General features: G+C 49.5%; 1 protein-coding gene across 2 annotated transcripts in view; it reads right to left on the reverse strand.

Moving 5' to 3' along the window:
• SLC6A11 (solute carrier family 6 member 11) overlaps positions 1-18,476 on the reverse strand; it is an 86,412-nt gene that overhangs the window by 43,189 nt on the left and 24,747 nt on the right. For both annotated transcript variants that reach the window (XM_049766279.1, XM_049766278.1), the window contains one exon: positions 11,842-11,974. In XM_049766279.1, the coding sequence (XP_049622236.1) occupies positions 11,842-11,974 (133 nt within the window). The remainder of the gene's footprint in view (positions 1-11,841; positions 11,975-18,476) is intronic.

Raw genomic sequence — 18,476 nt, forward strand, 5'->3', positions numbered from 1 at the left:
CATTGGGACTTGTACAAGGTTCTGAGACACCTCTGCAAAGATCTGCAAAAACAATAACTGTTGATGAGACACTTGCAGATGTCGAGGACTTCTGAGAAGGAATGGAACAGAAGAGGGTAGGAGCTACATGCCTCAGCCCCTAGTCTTATGGGGAATCAAGAGCTTCCTTAAATCTGATTTAGCAGGTCTGGAGGGAGACTCCTGGAGTGAGGCACAGAGTAGGCAAATGGTGATGAGCCAGAGAGGCACAGCAAGACCAGGCATCAAGTGTACGTGTGTCCTCAATCATGCACAGACACAGGGATGGGACCCAGTCACAGACACAAGGATGGGTCAGACTTCACAGATGCAGGGACAAAGCTAGACACACACAGATTCAGGGATATGACTGGACATGTACAGACGTAGGGATGGGGATGGTCAAACAGAGATGCAATGATGAAGCCCAGACACAGGCAGACACAGGGATGGGACCAAGCGCGCGGACTCTCCAAGGGGTCTTTGAAGATGGCGTCTCTGGGCATCCAGGGACACTGAGTACAGCGTATTACCACAGTACTTCCCTGGGCTCAGCTGATAGAGAAGGATTGTCCCTACAGCTCCTGAGCTGAAGTGATTGTGAGATAATTCCGGGGCACAAACCAACTCCTCATCCGGGAATGCTGGCTATGTACGATGGTGGTGCTAGTACTGGGAACCAGCCCCTGAAATGCTCCTGGGGGCAGTGATGCATGGAACATCCTGGGGTCACTTGGGGTTTAAGCTTATTTTGCGGGGAGCTGAGATGGGCTCAAGAGTCAGATCTATAGATTTCCATGCTCTGCCACCATAACCAGACAGAAAACACACAGGCCCCACCAAGTACCACAACAATATGCCCCACAGGGCCAACCCTGTTCACGGCTGCTGAGCAACACCTGGGAAGCAGGAGGTGGGGTGAGAATAATGATTAAAACCCAACCCATCTCCCCTGGACCAGAAAGCTGTGGTTGCCATGGCAACTTGGGGCTCTCTTTCTCTCCCAAAGCAGGATGGAAGGGGATTAGATTTAGGGGGTCAGCTGAAGAGAAGAGAGTTTCTTCTCCTCTTTCGGTATCCTATAGGCTCCTGGTGATGGAGACATGGAGGAGAGAGAGTCCAGGGCTGGTGTCCATTGGGGCAGGCCCACAGTGCAGGGTTAGGCCCATGGGGTCCTTCCACAACCCCTGCTTCACAACTTTCCATGGCTCTACTATCGCTGGGGCCCAGTTTGGTTCCACAAACCTGAAGATGGAACCTCCCACCTCACCTGTCCTGTTCCATCAGAAATACCCAACTCTATCTCCACCCAGAGGTCCTACAATGGAAGTCAACTTCCACCATACCCCTTGCAGGCCTTTCCAGACCAACTGGGTGGTGGTGTTTGGAACCTGTATAGACAGAGATGGATTCAAAGGTTCATAGACTAGGTCATACACACCCCTTCTTTCCACACAGGTCATCCCCTCAACCCTGCACTAGATGAAAAGGTTTTTAGGGGCCAGATAAACAACTCAAGAGATAGCTGAACCTAGTTATGTGTGTGGGATCTGGCAGTGCCAGGACAAGGGGTACAACTGTGCAGAAGAAATGGGGGTCCAGGGCCAGAGAACCATGAGTGACTCAGGGGCAGTGTCTAGAGTGATCTGACCAGATGCCCACTTCTGAGCAAGCATCACTCTCATGCCCCTGGGAATTCGCTGCCAAAAGCATCTGAGGCTAATCCTGCCCCCATGGATCATTCCAGTGCCCCCAGAGGTAGCAATATCCCATCGGTAAATACAAGCTTTGAAGGTATTGACTGTCACAAACACCAATCACTGCAGGACCTCATGAGATAGGAACAGTCCAGTCCAGGAAAGAAGTACAGAGGCAAAGACAAGTTCAGGTCAAGCAATCTACAGAGCGAGATCTGTCCATGGGGGTCCAGGATCTGAAACAGGGAGCTCCAGGACTGCATTGAGTGAGCAAGAGGACAAGGGCTGCCCTAGAGAAGGGAACAATACTGGCCTTGGCAGGTGACACTTCCCTGCGTGGACAACATGGCCTGGCCAAGCACTGCATCTTCATGTCCAGTGAGGCTGTCCATTAATCCACCATGTTGCCAGGATGGCTTTGTAGTGAAGGCAAATGAGTCCCATGACCAGTGCTTAGCAGAATGCAACTGACACTTATTAGAACTTTCTCCATGCCTAGCACCCTGTAGCATGAATCACATACCAGCACCCAAAAGGATGCGCCTGGCACACACTAGGACATACCCAAGCCCAGCACTGGGCAGCAGAATTTAGTTCTTTAGCTCTGAGCTGGGAGGTCTGACTGACTCCTAGGCTGTGTCCCCTCTCCCCGCACAACCTCTTGTCTGTAAATATGACTGGATTCCTATATCCAGTCATACCTGCAGCATCACCAGATGGTTTTTTGGGGGTACCCCTGGCACCTGCCACAAGTCTCACCTGGATCCCCAGCATTTGCCTAGGAATATCTCTCCAGCTCCAAATTCTTATGTACAAAAGTATGACTGGACACCTGTACCCCTGGTACCTGGTAAAGATCACCATGTATTTTTGTTTGTTTGTTTTGTTTTGGGAGCCACACCAGGTGGTACTCAGGGAATACTCCCTGCTCTGTGCTGAGAAGTTGCTCCTGGCAGGCTCAGAAGACCATATGGGATGCCAGGAATCGAACCAGGGTCTATCCGGAGTTGGTTGTGTGCAAGGCAAGCTCCCTACCACTATGCTATCACTCTGGATAACTGTATCCTGGAACCTGCCTGTATCACTCTGTACTTGTACCCCCAGCACCTGCCTATGAATATCAGTGGGTTCCTGTACCCCTGACATCTTCAGGAGGGTATCACAGTGTAATGGACCCCCAGTATATGCCTATATCACTAGATGCCTCCTTGTTCCCCCCATCACCTGTAAACATCATTGGGTATCTGCAATGTTGGCACTTGCTCACGAGTGTCACTGGCTACTTGTAACCCCTGGGACCTGCTCATAACTATCACTTGATATTTGTTGCCCAGAACCTACCCTTGAATGTCACTGGATACCTGTAACCCCTAGCTCCTGCCTGCAACGATAAATGGATACCAGTACCCCATAGCTTGTGCCTGAGAGTCTCAGTGGATGTTTGTGCCACACAGTATATGCATGTGAGTATCACCCCTGGATCCTGCCTGTATTGCTAGATCCTTGTAACCACTGGCACCTGCTGTATCATCCATATTTGGGTTATATTTTTTTTGGGGGGGACAACACATAATGACACTCAGAGGTTACTCCTGGATGTGTGTTCAGAAATCACTCCTAGCTTGGGGGACCATATGGGATGCCAGGGGATCGAACCACCATCCATTCTAGGCTAGCGCGCGCAAGGCAGATGCCTTACCGCTCCATACCACCGCTCTGGCCCCTCATCCATAGTTGTACCTCTGGGTCACCCTAGCATATGACCATGAATATCACTGGGTACTTGTACCCTGTTGCTTACCCACAAATATCATCAATTATTTTTTGTTTGTTTGTTTGGTTTTTGGATCACACCCGGTGGCACTCAGGGGTTACTCTTGGCTCTGTGCTCAGAAATCACTCCTGGAAGGCATGGGGGACCATATGGGATGCCGGGATTTGAACCACCATTTGTCCTGAATCAGCTGTGTACAAGTCAAACGCCCTACCACTGTGCTCTCTCTCCAGCCCCAAATTCTTATAGCCCAAGCATATACCCACAAATATCCTGGATACCCATACCCCTTGGCACCTCCCCACAAGTATCATTAGATACCGGAACCCTGGCAATATGTCCATGAAGATCACAAAATACATGTATTTTACCCCCATCCTCTACCCATAAATCTCTGATACCCATATCCCTGTCACCTACCTGTGAGTGTCTGGGATACCTATGCCCCCTAACACATACATATGAGCAGCACATGGATACTGCTATTGACATCAACATAGCACCCACTGCCACTGCACACATCATACTGGCCATGACAGAGAGGGAAACTGAGGCACAGGGAGTTACAGGGACCTGAGTAGCCAGCAGCCTGCAGGAAGCCAGGCATGGGGTTGGGGGAGACACGAGCTTTGCCTGCCAGCTGCCTCCACCGTACCCATCTCCACCTTCTGGGCATGGACCTGCTCGAGGCCCTTCTGACCCTGCAGGGCTTCGCCTGTGCTGAGTGCTAAGTGCTGGTGCTCGGTAGCCAACTCTCTCTGCTTCCCAACAATGCCAGGGCTGGCCCAGGCAAAGCCACTTGGAACCTTGCTGCTGCTTTTAGGGGGGATGGGGCAGGATCCAGTTGCCTGGGAGACCGCCTGGCCCTGAAGCTTGAGCCTTGCCAGGTACCAACTGGGGGGGGGGGCTCTGTAAGGACTCAGGGCACTCCCCCAAACCCCCCTCTCGGTGCTCCTGGGGCTCTCTCCAGGCAGCCAATCCAACAGAACCCCACACACACCCCGGGCAATCATTTGGGCTTTGGGGGGCCTTTGTGCATTAATAAAGACACTATTACTGAGCTCAGCCGCCCTCCTCACTGCCAGGGTTCCACGAAAGGTGAAGCACTGTCATTCAGGCTAGAGAAAGGGCTGCATCGAGATGCTGAAGGCTTGTGACTTAGTGTCCCCAACGAAATCACTCCCAGTTGGGCACAAAGGCTGCTGGCGGCCACGCGGGCGTCCCGGGGCTGCGGTGCTTCGGGGTGCTCTGCATGCAGCTCAGGAACGCTCTACTTTCTCTCTGAAAGCCAGCACAGGGCGGGTGTCGGGACAGACCCCCACCGCGGCCACCCCCCTCTTTCTCCTTCTTCCTCCCTCCTTCCCTGAGTCCCTGCCCCCCTCACTCCTGCCTTTTGCCTCATTGAACCCATTAGCCACTTTACAGGGCGCTTCTGAAGGATGGATTTTCATGGGGTGGGAATGCTGCCTTGGTGGCACTGGCAGGGCAGTGCCCACTGTGAATCCCCCCCCCCAAGCTACTTTCCACTTGGCAGCTTTGGGGCAGGTGGCAGTGAGGGACTGTTGTGGGCCTCAACTTGTCTGTCCCCTGTCATTTCCCCACCACCACCACCATGGGCTCAGAAGCCCCATGATCTTCCAACTAGTGGTGTCATTATTTTCATCTTCCCATCTGAGAAGTGGGCTAGCTGGCTCAATTGTGGGTGGGACAGGGGGAGGGGGGAAGACCTGAGACTGGGGGTTCTCGAGTTTCCTGCCTGAAGACACTGGCACACACACACACACACACACACACACACACACACACACACACACCCGGTTACTGTGCATTGGTCCCCAACTGCTTAAGAGCCCAGTGTCACCGTTGGCCCCACCACTTGGGGGTGAATGAAGGAGAAGAGGGAAAAGATCAATTCAGGGCTATTTACAGCGGTTCTGTGGGACTGTGTCCGGCCGAGCTGGGGGTAGGAAGGGGGTTCTTTATTTCTGCCTTGTTGTCCCGGGGCTTTGAAAAGAAGAAAAACAGCCCCAAAGCAGTGAAAGGCAGATTCTTCTTCAATTCCCCTAATCCTGCAGTTTCCCTTAAGGGCGGGGCGGGAGGCCAGTGGGATCCAGAATGGGGCTCGTGGCAGCCCCCCCTTCCCAAACTGCAGCTCCTGGAGACCAGGAAACGAGGCGAAAAATCCATAAATCACCCTCTGAGAAGGGTGCAGAGCGGCCTGCTGGGAAGGTGATGGGGATACCCACGAGGACATGCAAACTGTTCAGGGAAGGGGTTCGAGATGGCCCACAGGGACAGAGCATCCCAGCTGGCAGGTGGGCAAACCCCTTACCCCAAAGGCAAAGGGTGCCAGGGTGCTGGGAAAGAGTGGCCCTAGGAAGCAACACAAAGGGGGTGGCTGACTGAGGCCCCCCCGCTCTGCTCCCCACAGAGTCAGTCCCCCCCTCGCTAGTCCAGTCTCGGCAAGCAGCCAGAATCCACGCTGGGGTTTGTGGTTTGTTTTATTTTTAGATGCCCACCCCCACTTAGCTTGGCCTGGCCAGCAGTACCTAAAAGAATCATGGGGTGTTGGGGACTAAGTCTGGGACTCCTAGGAGCAGGGCATGTGGTTAGTCTTTATAGCCACCTGGCTGGCCTCAGAGGTTACTTTTTAGGATAAGACCAGATGGTCCTGCCAGGCTCAAAAATAGGTTTCCAGTGGCTCCTCCCAACTCAAAGCAAAGCCCCCTTATGCCCAGTACCCCAACCTCTTACCAGGTCCTGTGGGGGTCCCCTAAAATTGCCACATCTTTCAGGCCACATGTCTGTAGCCATGCCCATCTGTCTGGACTCTCAGAGGGTCCCTAAGACCCTCTTTTGTTCCAGCACCCCACCAGGCCACAAGCACCCGTCACAGACATGAACTGGGCACAGAGAGGGCATCTGCATCAGGAAGTAGCACACTGGGGATAAAATGAAGGAGACAAAAGATGCTTCAAAAATGCTTCACCCACGGGCCCGGAGAGATAGCACAGCGGTGTTTGCCTTGCAAGCAGTCGATCCAGGACCAAAGGTGGTTGGTTCAAATCCCGGTGTCCCATATGGTCCCCCGTGCCTGCCAGGAGCTATTTCTGAGCAGACAGCCAGGAGTAACCCCTGACCACCGCTGGGTGTGGCCCAAAAGCCAAAAAAAAAAAATGTTTCACCCACAGGGGCTGGAGTGATAGCACAGCGGTGGGGCGTTTGCCTTGCACTCGGCTGACCCAGGATGGACCTGGGTTTGATCTCTGGCATCTCATATGGTGCCCCAAGCCAAGAGCGATTTCTGAGCTCATAGCCAGGAGTAACCCCTGAGCATCACAGGATGTGACCCCAAAACAAAAACAGAAATGCTTCCCTACAAACTATGCCCGTGGCCCTGAGTCTGCATTGGGTGTAGGAAATGAGATGATTTAGACAGCTCTCACTGTTTAAGGGGAAATCGTGTGCATTTAAAGCCATTAAATCCTATTTCATAGCTTTAGAGACTCCACTGGCTTTCCTAGGAAAGCTCAAACTATGGGTCACAATGCCAGCCGCAAGCCCTGAGCTCTGCTGGAGGCCATGCCCAGAAATGAACATGACCTGTTCCAATAAAGCTTTATTCGCAAGCACAGTTGGATTGGCCCTGGCTGGCTTCAATTTCTCCAACAAGTTGCAAGAGGATCATTTGTGGTTATGAGCCAATTTCCCAGCTCAGTAAGTCTGAAGACAATAACTGAAGATCGAAGATGTTGCTTTGTCAGTGGGTGTTTAAGGGAAAAGAATAAAAACAGGAGCACCTTGAAAGACAGTTTCTTTGAATGTGCCACCTTTCATGTGGGTCAGGTACTCTGGCAAATAAAATAGGAAACCCTGAAGGGCAGATCCAGATTGGAAATCCTGTAAGGCACAGTGTGGGGAGACTGTTAGGCACCGATGGGGAAACAGTTAAAAGGCAGAAACCATAAAGTTTCCCAAGGTAATGGAGGGATAAGGATATAGGCTATGAGTTGTGAAGGTCACCTGGGAATCAGCTATCAGAATTCAAAAATTATTTTGAATGACTTCAGAACTGAGACCCGGATTCAAGCTGGTAGTTGACAAGTTGGTGGATGATCGCAAAGAGAACAAAAGTTATCTTTCCAATAAGTGGGCATTCACATGCAAAGAAAATAATAAATAAAAAAAAAGAATTAAAACATAGACCTTGCAACCTCCACAATGATGGACTCAGTATGGGAACAGACCTAAATACACAGCAAAGTGCATTAAACCCAAGGAGACAACAGGAGAGAGAAACCTGATATCTGGAACTGCTGTGGGATGACCTCAGTCATACACCAAAAATATGACCCCTGGAGGAAATGGTGAAGATTCAAATCTTTTTCTTTTTTTTTTTCCGGTTTTTGGGCCACACCCGGTGACTCTCAGGGGTCACCCCTGGCTATGTGCTCAGAAATCACTCCTGGCTTGGGGCACCATATGGAATACTGGGGTATCGGACTATGGTCCATTCTAGGTCAGCGTATGCAAGGCAAACACCCTACCACCTGTGCCACCGATCTGGCCCCGGAGATTCAAATCTTGATTCAAATCGAGAACTTATGCTTGGCTAAAGACAAGTCAGGACAATAAGAAGAAAAACTCAAAGGAAAGGGAGAAAAGGCTAGCAAAAGAGCCATCTGGAAAAGGACTGTCACTTAAACTATGCAAAGGACTTTTCCAACTCTGGGACCGACAGCACAGTCACATAAACTCAAGCATGTGCAGACTCTGCAACTCCAATCACGTGAAAGATGTACCACATTTGTGCATTTCGGAAAAATGCAAATGAAAAGCTCATTGAGACAGGACCCTGCCAGTGCATAGCCTAGACCCCACAGCCACACAGCTTCTCATGCATCGAGGCCAGGGAACAACAGGGCCCCACTCCTGAGGGATGGGATACCGCATGATGGAGTGACCTCTAAGCAGTCAGCTGGATGGTTCCTTAGAGATCTCTTTCCACAAAGTTCCATGAAACACTCAATGACTCAGTATTCACCCACAATAAATGGGTAAATACTGCAAGCTGTAAGCTGAAATGTGCACACAAACCTGGGAGAACATCTGTGGAGCATTAGACACAATATCATAATGGCAAGAATGCAGGATGGGCAATCTCTGGTACAAGGGACAAAGGCTCACAGGGGGAGCGAAAGCAAGCACTCGGGACCTTTTGAAGAATGAAATTATTCAGTGACAAATAGACAATTTGAAAAAAATGTTGTTTCCAGAAATATTCTACAGGTTTCCAGCCATAGAGACAGTTAGCCTGGGACTGGGAAGGGGAAGAGGGGAACCCAGGGAGGGGACAAGTTTCAGGACAGTGAAACTCCTCCCTGCAGTCATAGTGGGCACAGTAATTGTGCATCTCCCTGGACCCAGAGAGCCCAGAAGCAGGGGACTGTATGTCAGGTTGGGCCTCACACTGTGCTTCCGTGCGCATGTGTTGGGGTGCAGATTTGAGCAAACTTCAGCTTTCTTCCTCCCCATCTGACTGTACCTGGAGCTGTTCTGAGATAAGAGCCTTGAACCACACATATGACAATGATATACAGGAAAGCTTTTGAAACTGGCCAATGCTGGGCTCACTCGATTTCAACTCTCCTAAAATCAGGAGATTGGTGACATCCTACCAGCTTTGTAAGCAGTGGGGGAGGCCACTGAAACCAATACGACAGGGTCAGTAGTAGGAGTGGGGACAACTGGAAGGTGGATGGTGACAAACCCTTTCTGAAAGGCTATTCATGGGGCATGTTAGTTTGGGGGCTTCCAATTTAGGAGGTGACAAAGCTACAAATAGTGAAGAAGACTCTACCTGAAGCCTATATTTTGAGACAACCTTTACCCAGAGTCTGGTGTGCACAGAAAAGGAGATGGGAGCTTTGTTTCTGATCCCAAGTGTTACACAGTGTAAGCAAGTGTCCTGTGGTAGAATGAGGGTGTGTTTCCATGATGACTCTTGGGCAGCTGGCTGGGGTTCCACCCCTGGTTATACTCCCTTCAGGCAGCCAAACCCCAAGTCTTGGGTCAACATTTTTACTGGTTAAAGGGGGTTTGGACTTGAGGCTGAGAAATGCCTGAGCCAAGACAGGGTGTTCACAACCCAGAGGCAGGACTCAGTACTCCCTGATAATCACTAGGGTCTGTGGGTCCTGCCAGGCCACTGTGCCCACACCCCATTCCCAGAATTCCAAAGTTTCATCTGCACTTGCAGGAGCGAATTCTACCCACTGCACACCTGTTCCTAAAGTGCAGATAAATTAATTAATTAATTAATTGGATTAACAAATGGCAAGTGCGGCACCAATAGATGCCAAAATATCTAGCTTCTGAGGGGGGCTGGAACCTGGCAGGGATCTCCTGACCCCAGGGACTGCCGGGAAGAATCCAGAGGACCTCGGGAGGAACTTGCCTCCTGAGAAGGGTGTAGCCAGATGCAGGAGGGAACAGAGCTGCTAGGCACCCTCAGAAGGGCTGTGGGGCTTTGAATGACAGTCCCACCCCCTAGGGGGGCTGAACACTCTGGGTCCCAGGAGCACTGTTCACTCCTGTGGCACTAGAGTTACTCTGAGTCCTGACTACGAGTGCCCCAGACAACCCCTGTGACCTCGGCCATCCCACACAGAGAATGCTTACTAGGCTTGTCAAAGTCAGGGTGCTTGTCAACACAGAGACCCCAAGGGAGTCTGGGTTGATCCCCTTTCAGAAAGCTCCATGGAGTTTTGAGTAGAGGTAGCGCTAGACAGAGAAGATGAGGAGACACTTTGATCATAAACATGGGGTGCCTCCTCTTCACGTTAAGGGCTTGAGGAGGGACCATCAGGCATAGGTCAATAGCCTTGTCCCCTCTGGGATACTCTGGTGGCCTGGAGTTGCTCAATCTGTCTCTGAAAAATCCTGAAACACCTTCAGACTCAGGTCTGTGTAGGCAGGTACACACAAAATCACACACCCATGCGCACACAACACCCAACCCTCTGAACACAAAATATACATACACACAGGATCAGAGCAGTTGGTGCAGCGGTAGGGTGTTTGCCTTGCATGCAGCTGACCTAGGACGAACCTCCGTTCGATCCCCCAGCATCCCATATGGTCCCCCCAGCCAGGGGCAATTTCTGAGCGCATAGCCAGGAGTAACTCCTGAGCGTCTCTGAGTGTAGCCCCAAAACAAACAAAAAACATATACACAATCCCTCTGAGAGGGTAGAATTAATATTTGCATGCATATACACAGGCATACACAGAGACAAACACACATATACCCTGACCGAAAAGGCCACTGGAAGCAGAATGGGCTGAGCTAGCTCTGTGACCCATTTCCCTCGGCAGCACTAGCAGTGGCCACAACTGCAGTGGGAGAATGGCTAAGTCTAGCTACGTGCTATGTGCTGTGTGTTATGTGCTATATATTCCTACTCTGTTCTGGGTGCTGCTCCTACATGCTGCCTGCCATGTGCCTTGTTACCAGGCCCAGCTACAAAATCCCAGAACGCAGACCCTTGATCACCAGAGAGCATTCTTGGTCCTGTTTTCTGCTGAGCTCCTGTCCACCTCCCTTCCTTCATCCTGTCTTCATCTTCATCCTTCATCTCTGGGCTGCACTGGGTCTTGAGGGGTGCAGGGTAGGGAGCCCCAGCTGCTCGGTTCTTTGCTCTGTTCCCCATCACAGTACTCCTCCTTTCTGTGGGACTGGAGGGGCAAGTGGGAGGCTGCAGACATCATCTACCCTCATACTCTCCATGCACTCTCTGCATGGAGTTGGAGTATAGACTGGTGGGGGTGCCCGGGTCAAAGCTAGGGTACATGTGGGCATGGAGGGGGGCAAGGTCACTCGCCCTCGACTGGTTTACCTATAAGACATAAACTATGGCTCCCACTTCCTGCTCCTAAATCCAAAGATGGGTGCTTGGTTCTGCTGAGCTTGTCCACACAGATGCTCTTCCTTCCCTCCAAATCCCTGTGTAGCAAAAAGCCTGTCAAGGACAGGGAGGGAGAAGGAACAGCATTCGGGGCTGCAAAAATTCTCTGGGGGGTGCAGACATGTGGAGTGCCGCTTACACACACTGAGCTTCTTTGCCTGCAGTGAAGTCATTTGGGGTCATCAACCTCTTTATTTATTTTAATTTTTGAGCCACACCTGGTGGTCCTGAGTGGGCAACTCTTGGCTCTGCACTCAAGGATCACTTCTGGAGGCACACAAGAAAACCATATAGGATGTTGGAGATTAAACCCAGCTAGGCTGCATGCAAGGCCAGTACCTACCTTGCTGTCTTATTGCTCTGACCCCAGTCATCCTTCTCTTACCTTGCCCGTCGACTTGGTCCCTTTCCAGATGCAGAAGTAGCAAACGGTCCAGGCTGCCAGGAGACACAGCGCCAGCTCCCCACGAAGGTTCCCGATGTGCTCAATCCCATCTGAGATGGCCAGCACGCGGCGCCTGTGGGAGGGAGGTCCGGGTCACGGGGTGGACACAAGCCGGGCAGACTCCAGCCTAGACACAGACATCTGCAAGGGCAGGAAGGACCACGAGCATGCCCCAACTCACCAAAGCAAGAAGATGGCCAAGAAACCCCAAGACCCAGCACCCAAAACTCCCCTCCCATGAAGCTGCTAACCCTCACCTTCCCACAGCTACCCTGACAAATATGTGACATCCTGAGGGATCCTAGGAGCCACAATCACATCCTGCAATTACCACCCTGGGTCAGAGATTATCATCTTCCACTATCTAGTCAGAATCTTTTCAGAAGGCCCACTGAGAAGTCTTCCCTCAGTGTGGGTGGCTGACCAAGATCCTTGATAGCGAAGGAGATATTTTTCATGCTAAATAACAAATATTTATTTGGCCTAAATATGAATCTCTCTCCTATCTAATGAGAATCTCATCAGAAGACCCACCAGAAGTCTTCCCCTCAGTGTGGATGACTGATCAAGATTTTGGATAGCAAAAGGTGACATTTCTCACGCTTAGTAACAAACATTTATTTGGCATAAATATGAATCTCCCTTCTGCTGTGTTAAGTGTGTATATATTTGAACTTTTTACTTTAGAAAATAAGGATTTTTACAAGCAAATATAGCCATGATTATATTTCTCTTTACCTGGAAAACTCAGCACTAAAAGGCACTTAAAAACAACTTCTAGGGGCCGGAGAGATAGCATGGAGGTAAGGCGTTTGCCTTGCCTGCAGAAGGTCGGTGGTTTGAATCCCGGCATCCCATATGGTCTCCCGAGCCTGCCAGGGGTGATTTCTGAGCATAGAGCCAGGAGTAACCCCTGAGCACTGTTTGGTGTGATCCCCCCCCCCAAAAAAAAACCCTTATATTCCTCATTGTCTTCTAAATGCCCTTGCAGTTTTAAACAGAAAAGAATGCTCTGCTTTTGGGACAACTTTGAGTTGTCTTTGAGTTCTTAATAACTAATTTTTACCTCAGAATTAACATCCAAAACAGTTTGGCCAGGATATATCATTGGGCTGTTGAGAACTTTTACCAGGTATAGATTTGCATCCCTTTTAGATATTGTTTGTCGCCTTTATTTTCCCCTAATACAAATACCATCCCCTCAGAAATAGGAAGTTTTTATAGGGAAAACCAGCTTCTTGCTAAATTCCCTAATTCACATCAGAGACTAGCTGGACAGGAACTGCTTTGAGATGTTAAAATTAACCTTCTCTTTTAATTCTGGACTCTTACTTGAATTATATCTATTCATCAGGCCTCTGCATCACCTAAAGCCATGTAAATTGTTTTGTAAATCAAACAATGTATACTGATAAAGCTTCTGTTAACAAGAAAGATATGTTGTACTTTGCATAGAAACAAATGTGAGCATTCTCCTAATATCATAGAAAAACTGACTGGAGGGCCCAGAGAGATAGCACAGTGGCATTTGCCTTGCAAGCAGCCGATCCAGGACCAAAGGTGGTTGGTTCAAATCCCGGTGTCCCATATGGTCCCCCGTGCCTGCCAGGAGCTATTTCTGAGCAGACAGCCAGGAGTAACCCCTGAGCACCGCCAGGTGTGGCCCAAAAAGAAAAAAAAGAAAAACTGACTGGAAAAATTCTCCAAATATACCCCTGATTCTTCACATTAAAAATTAAAATGCTGTTTTCCCACATAACCTTGTGTGGTCCCTCATTTTTTCATATTTTGCCATCCATGCGCCCACTCTTCTATAGGGAACTCAAAGAAGTTCTCTAACATAACATGGAAAAGCGGGTTTCAGCATGGTACAGGGTACAAAACTCCAACAGTCAAGTATTTCGTCCTCAGGCTGAGATCAGGAGGCTTTTAGTTAAGGATACACAAATAACCAATAAAGGAGTAAACGGGACCCAACAAGGTTGGGGTCACAGCACACAGAGGGTCATCGGGTACACCCCTAGACCTCTGATACTTTGAAGATCTTCAGCAAGGACATAGTGTGACTCCCAAGACTAATGACAGAGAGAATATTGATTTTATTTTTTATTTATGTTTCTGGTCCATACCCTAATGGTATTCAGGGGTCACTCCTGGCTGGCTCTGCTCTAAGGAATCACTTCTGGCAGTGCTCAGTGGGCTTATATGAGATGCCAGGGAATGATTCTGAATCAGCTGTATGCAAGGCAAGCACCTTCCCCACTGTACTATCACTCTAGCCCCAAGTGGGTCTTGCTTCCAATCCACTCCACACTGTATAGAATTGGGGTTCCAACACAGCACCCTGAACTCAGACTACAAATTCCACTAGGGCAGTGGTCCTACTTCATGCTTCATCCTGAGGTAGGGCCAGCAGTAATCCTGGGTACAAGTGAGTTATGCTTTGTTTGCTGAGAGAAGAGCAGATTTCTTGGGGAAAGGAGCCAGGGTCATTGCTGCCTCTTCCCTTCACCTGTTTCTCATCTCTACTTGTTTTGTCATGAGTCACCTAAGCACTCTGGGCCCATGAAGATTCCTGCTGCAAGGATAAAATAGAATCCTGGGAAGTACTGGCCAAAGTAAATACTGCCCACAGTGGCCCCAGCTGTCTGGGGAGCAAGGGAGAAAACCTAGAGCAAGAACCTGGTTGCTGTTGGGGATGCATGGGAACACAGTGCCCCAGACACAGGTTTTCTTGCCTATGTACATGATCTTCTGACCAAAAGGCATGATAGAGAAAGCATGCAGTGAGGGGCAGAAGGGACAGGCCTCCCCAGGAGCCCACTGGCTCAACTTCCCTGTCCTTCAGTGTTTGGATCCCAAGAATTCTGAAGTCCCATTGGTCACTTCATCTAATCTCATTTCCAGGATAGGAAGTGAATTCTGAATGGTGATGCGGCTGCTTATTTCATTGGGCACTACAGAAAACCTCCTCCTAAAATTTTCCTGAAGGTTCAACAAGGTGCCTCTAACAAGGAACAATATGGGTTTCAACTCTGGGGTCTTTTCTTCTGGGGGTTTATGCATCCTTCTTCCCCATGCCCTGTACTTCCAGAAGCCCCAGAGCAGCTGCTCCCACATCCCACAACTACAGCCATGGAAAGTCAACAGCCCAGTTCTACAGATCCTGGAGCTTTTTGACTATATGTCAGTATGACATCTCCAAATTCCTTACTACTGACAACCCAGTGGGAGAAATCAGATTAGATGGGCGAATAGCATGGAAGTTGACTAAACTCAATCATCAAAAACAACAGCACAGAAGGATTCACTGGCAACAAACAACCCAGTAAAACCTCAGATAATGACTACAGGATCCCATTGTGGCATTTAACAATTTCATAAAAATACTGAAGTATTTTTCAGTAGTTCCATTGGCCATTTATTGTAACATGCAATATAAAATCAATGATTTTGTGCCAGCTAAGCAGGCAGGTCTGAGAGTGTGTAGGAAAATGTGGACAGTGGTGGAGGGAATCTTGCACTACTGGCGGAAATGGTGTTGGAACGTGGACTACCGGTGCTTGTTATGATCAACTTTGTAAGCCACGATGTTAAAGAAAATAATCTAAAAAGTAATGTTTGACATGGCACCTGAGGAGCTATGGGGGGGCTGGAGGGAGATACTGGGGAATAGGACAGTGCCAGTGTAAATGACTATGGTGAAGGAAAGTGTTGAACCAGAAAAAAGAGGCAGAGCTGAGAAGCTATAAAGAATTGTGTGCATGGTGGCAGAAAATTTGCACTGGTAAAGAGTGGTGGACAGTGTATGATGAAAACTCAATCATGAACAACTTTGTGACTCTGTATATAATGGTGATTCAATTAAAAATTTATTTAAAAAAGTAATGTTTGAAAAGAATATGCTACTAAAACAAACATAAGGTTTCAAAGGAGAAGCTGGTGAGCGTTTGAGGGCTGTTCAGAAGCCCCAGGGCTGGAAACTCAGTTCAGATCTAGGGATAGGCAAACCTGGGGCTCCTGGGGAAAGCTCACTGGGGCCTGTGCTCCCCCAGGAGTGAAACCACAAGGCTGAAGAAAGGACTGAGCAAAGAAGAATGACTGCCAACATACAGACAAAAAGGCCAGAAGAATGGGCTCTGGATGCCACTCAGGGAATGGGAATGACTGAAGGCTGCCTGCCCTCAAGGGCACTCACTTTATAAGGCTGTGTATTCCCAAGGAGCACGTGCTCCCCACAACTGTGTCTTTAGAGAACATGTGCTCCCTAACACTGTGTCCCCAGAAAGCACTGTCCCTAAGACTGTGTATCTCCTATGGAGACAAGGGCCAGGAGGACCGGTCCATGGAAGAAAGCCTTCCATAAATAGCGAGAGAATGCAGTTAGGGCAGAGAAGGGATCACTATGACATTGATAGTTGGAAATGATCACTTTGGACAAGAATTAGGTGCTGAAAAGAGATAAAATGATACCCTTCAATAACAATAGTGCAAGCCAATGTCTAAAAGAAAAAAGTGAGGGCCGGGCGGTGGCGCTAAAGGTAAGGTGCCTGCCTTGCCAGCGCTAGCCTTGGACGGACCGCGGTTCGATCCCCCGGTGTCCCATATGGTCCCCCAAGCCAGGAGCAACTTCTGAGCGCATAGCCAGGAGTAACCCCTGAGCGTTACCGGGTGTGGCCCAAAAACCAAAAAAAAATTAAAATAAAAAAAAGAAAAGAAAAAAGTGGGAGGGAGGGAGAGAGAGGAAGAGAAAAAGAAGGAGGGAGGAAAGAAAAAGTAGGGAGGAAGAGAGAGAGAGAGAGAGAGAGAGAGAGAGAGAGAGAGAGAGAGAGAGAGAGAGAGAGAGAGAAAGCACGAGAGAAGAAAAATGTCTGCCCCAGAGGTGTGGGGTTGGGGCAGGAGGGTAACTAGAAACATTGGTGGTGGGAAAGGTGCATTGGTGAAGGGTGTAATACACTGTATGACTGAAACTAATTATGAACAATTCTGTAACTGTGGGGAAAAAAACCAAACGAGGTTGGAGCGATGGCACAGTGGTAGGGTTTTTGCCTTGTACGTGGCTGACCCAGGAAGGACCTCGGTTCAATCCCCTGGCATCCCATATGATCCCCCAAGCCAGGAGCGATTTCTGAGCACATAGCCAGGAGAAACCCCTGAGCGTCACTGGGTGTGGGCCCCCAAATAAAATAAATAAATAAATAAAACATAAAAACAAAAACCCCTAACCATATTATTAATAACTTTGTAAACTTCCACGTTTAAATAAAGTAATTAAACATTAAAATAAAAAAGACTGTCCCTGAGAAGCACTCACTCCCTAAGACTGTGGCCCCAGGAAGCACGCAAGCCCTAAAACTATGTGTCCCTAGGAAGCATGTGCTCCCTAATTCTGTGTCCCCAGGGACCACTCACTCAGTAAGACTGTGTTCCTAGGGAACATTCATACCCTAAGTCTGTGTTCCTGGGGAGGACTCACCCGCTAAGACTGTGTGTTCTCAGGAAGTATGTGCTCCCTGACACTGTGTGTCTGCAAGGAGAACCCACTCCCTAAGTCTGTGTATCCCCAAATGACCACTCACTCCCTGACACTGTCCCAGACTCTAAGACTGTCCCCAGGAACAATGACTATATCTGACTGTATATTTGACTAAGTACTCCTTCAGGGAGCTCTCTCTCTCTCTCTCTCTCTCTCTCTCTCTCTCTCTCTCTCTCTCTCTCTCTCAGACTGTGTCTACCCCTCGGTCTTGCATCCTTCATTGTAAAATGAAATGATCCCTTCCTTCAAGAGTCTTCTCAAGTGGGAGGGCTCAGCTGCTCCCCAAAGTCCTGTAGTAGGACATGTACCCACAAGGTGTACCCTATTTCCTAGCAAGAACACTGAGGCAGAACACCGACAGCATCACCTCATGGATAAGCACAAGGCCTGGACCAGAATTCCAGGACCAGGTTCCTAAAGTCAACACCCGGGGCCATGACATACCTAGGCCCTCCCAACTCCAAGGAACACTCAATCATTTCAGTGAACAGTGCCAGGCCATATGGGCAAGCTTTGGGGTCTGTCTGATGGGGCAGACACAGGGGGTAGCGGATCCTGAGAGGGAAAAACAGGCTTTGATAGATGCTGGGCAGTATGGGAAATGGGAAAGTGTCTCAAGAACAGGAGGAACATTAGCAAAGACAGATCATTGAGGCATAAGAAGCCAGGAGTATGGGTCCCTGAGCGGGGTCTGTGCAGCAGGTCAGAGAGACACAGAGTGGGGCACACGCAAGACTTTTGGCCCTGTTGAGGATCTGGGCTCCCTCTGGGTGCAGTAGACCAAAAGGATACAGGACAAGTAGAGATGAACTAAAAGGTGACCCTTGGAGGGGAGACAGAAGGAGGGTTGAGGCTGACACTCAGGTCCTACTTGGAAGTTGGGGGATAGAAAGGAGGGGTCCTTACAGGAGGAGGAGAAGGGATCAAGAGAGGGAGGGGGAACAGGTGTAGAAGGAGGTAGGTGAGGAGAAGGAGGGGAGAAGAAGGGGGGATTGGTGGAGGAGGAGGGGTCTTGGGGTTGAAGGGGCAGAATGGGGCT

Source organism: Suncus etruscus, chromosome 20, assembly GCF_024139225.1.
Source record: "Suncus etruscus isolate mSunEtr1 chromosome 20, mSunEtr1.pri.cur, whole genome shotgun sequence".
In the NCBI taxonomy this organism is placed as follows: Eukaryota; Metazoa; Chordata; class Mammalia; order Eulipotyphla; family Soricidae; genus Suncus; species Suncus etruscus.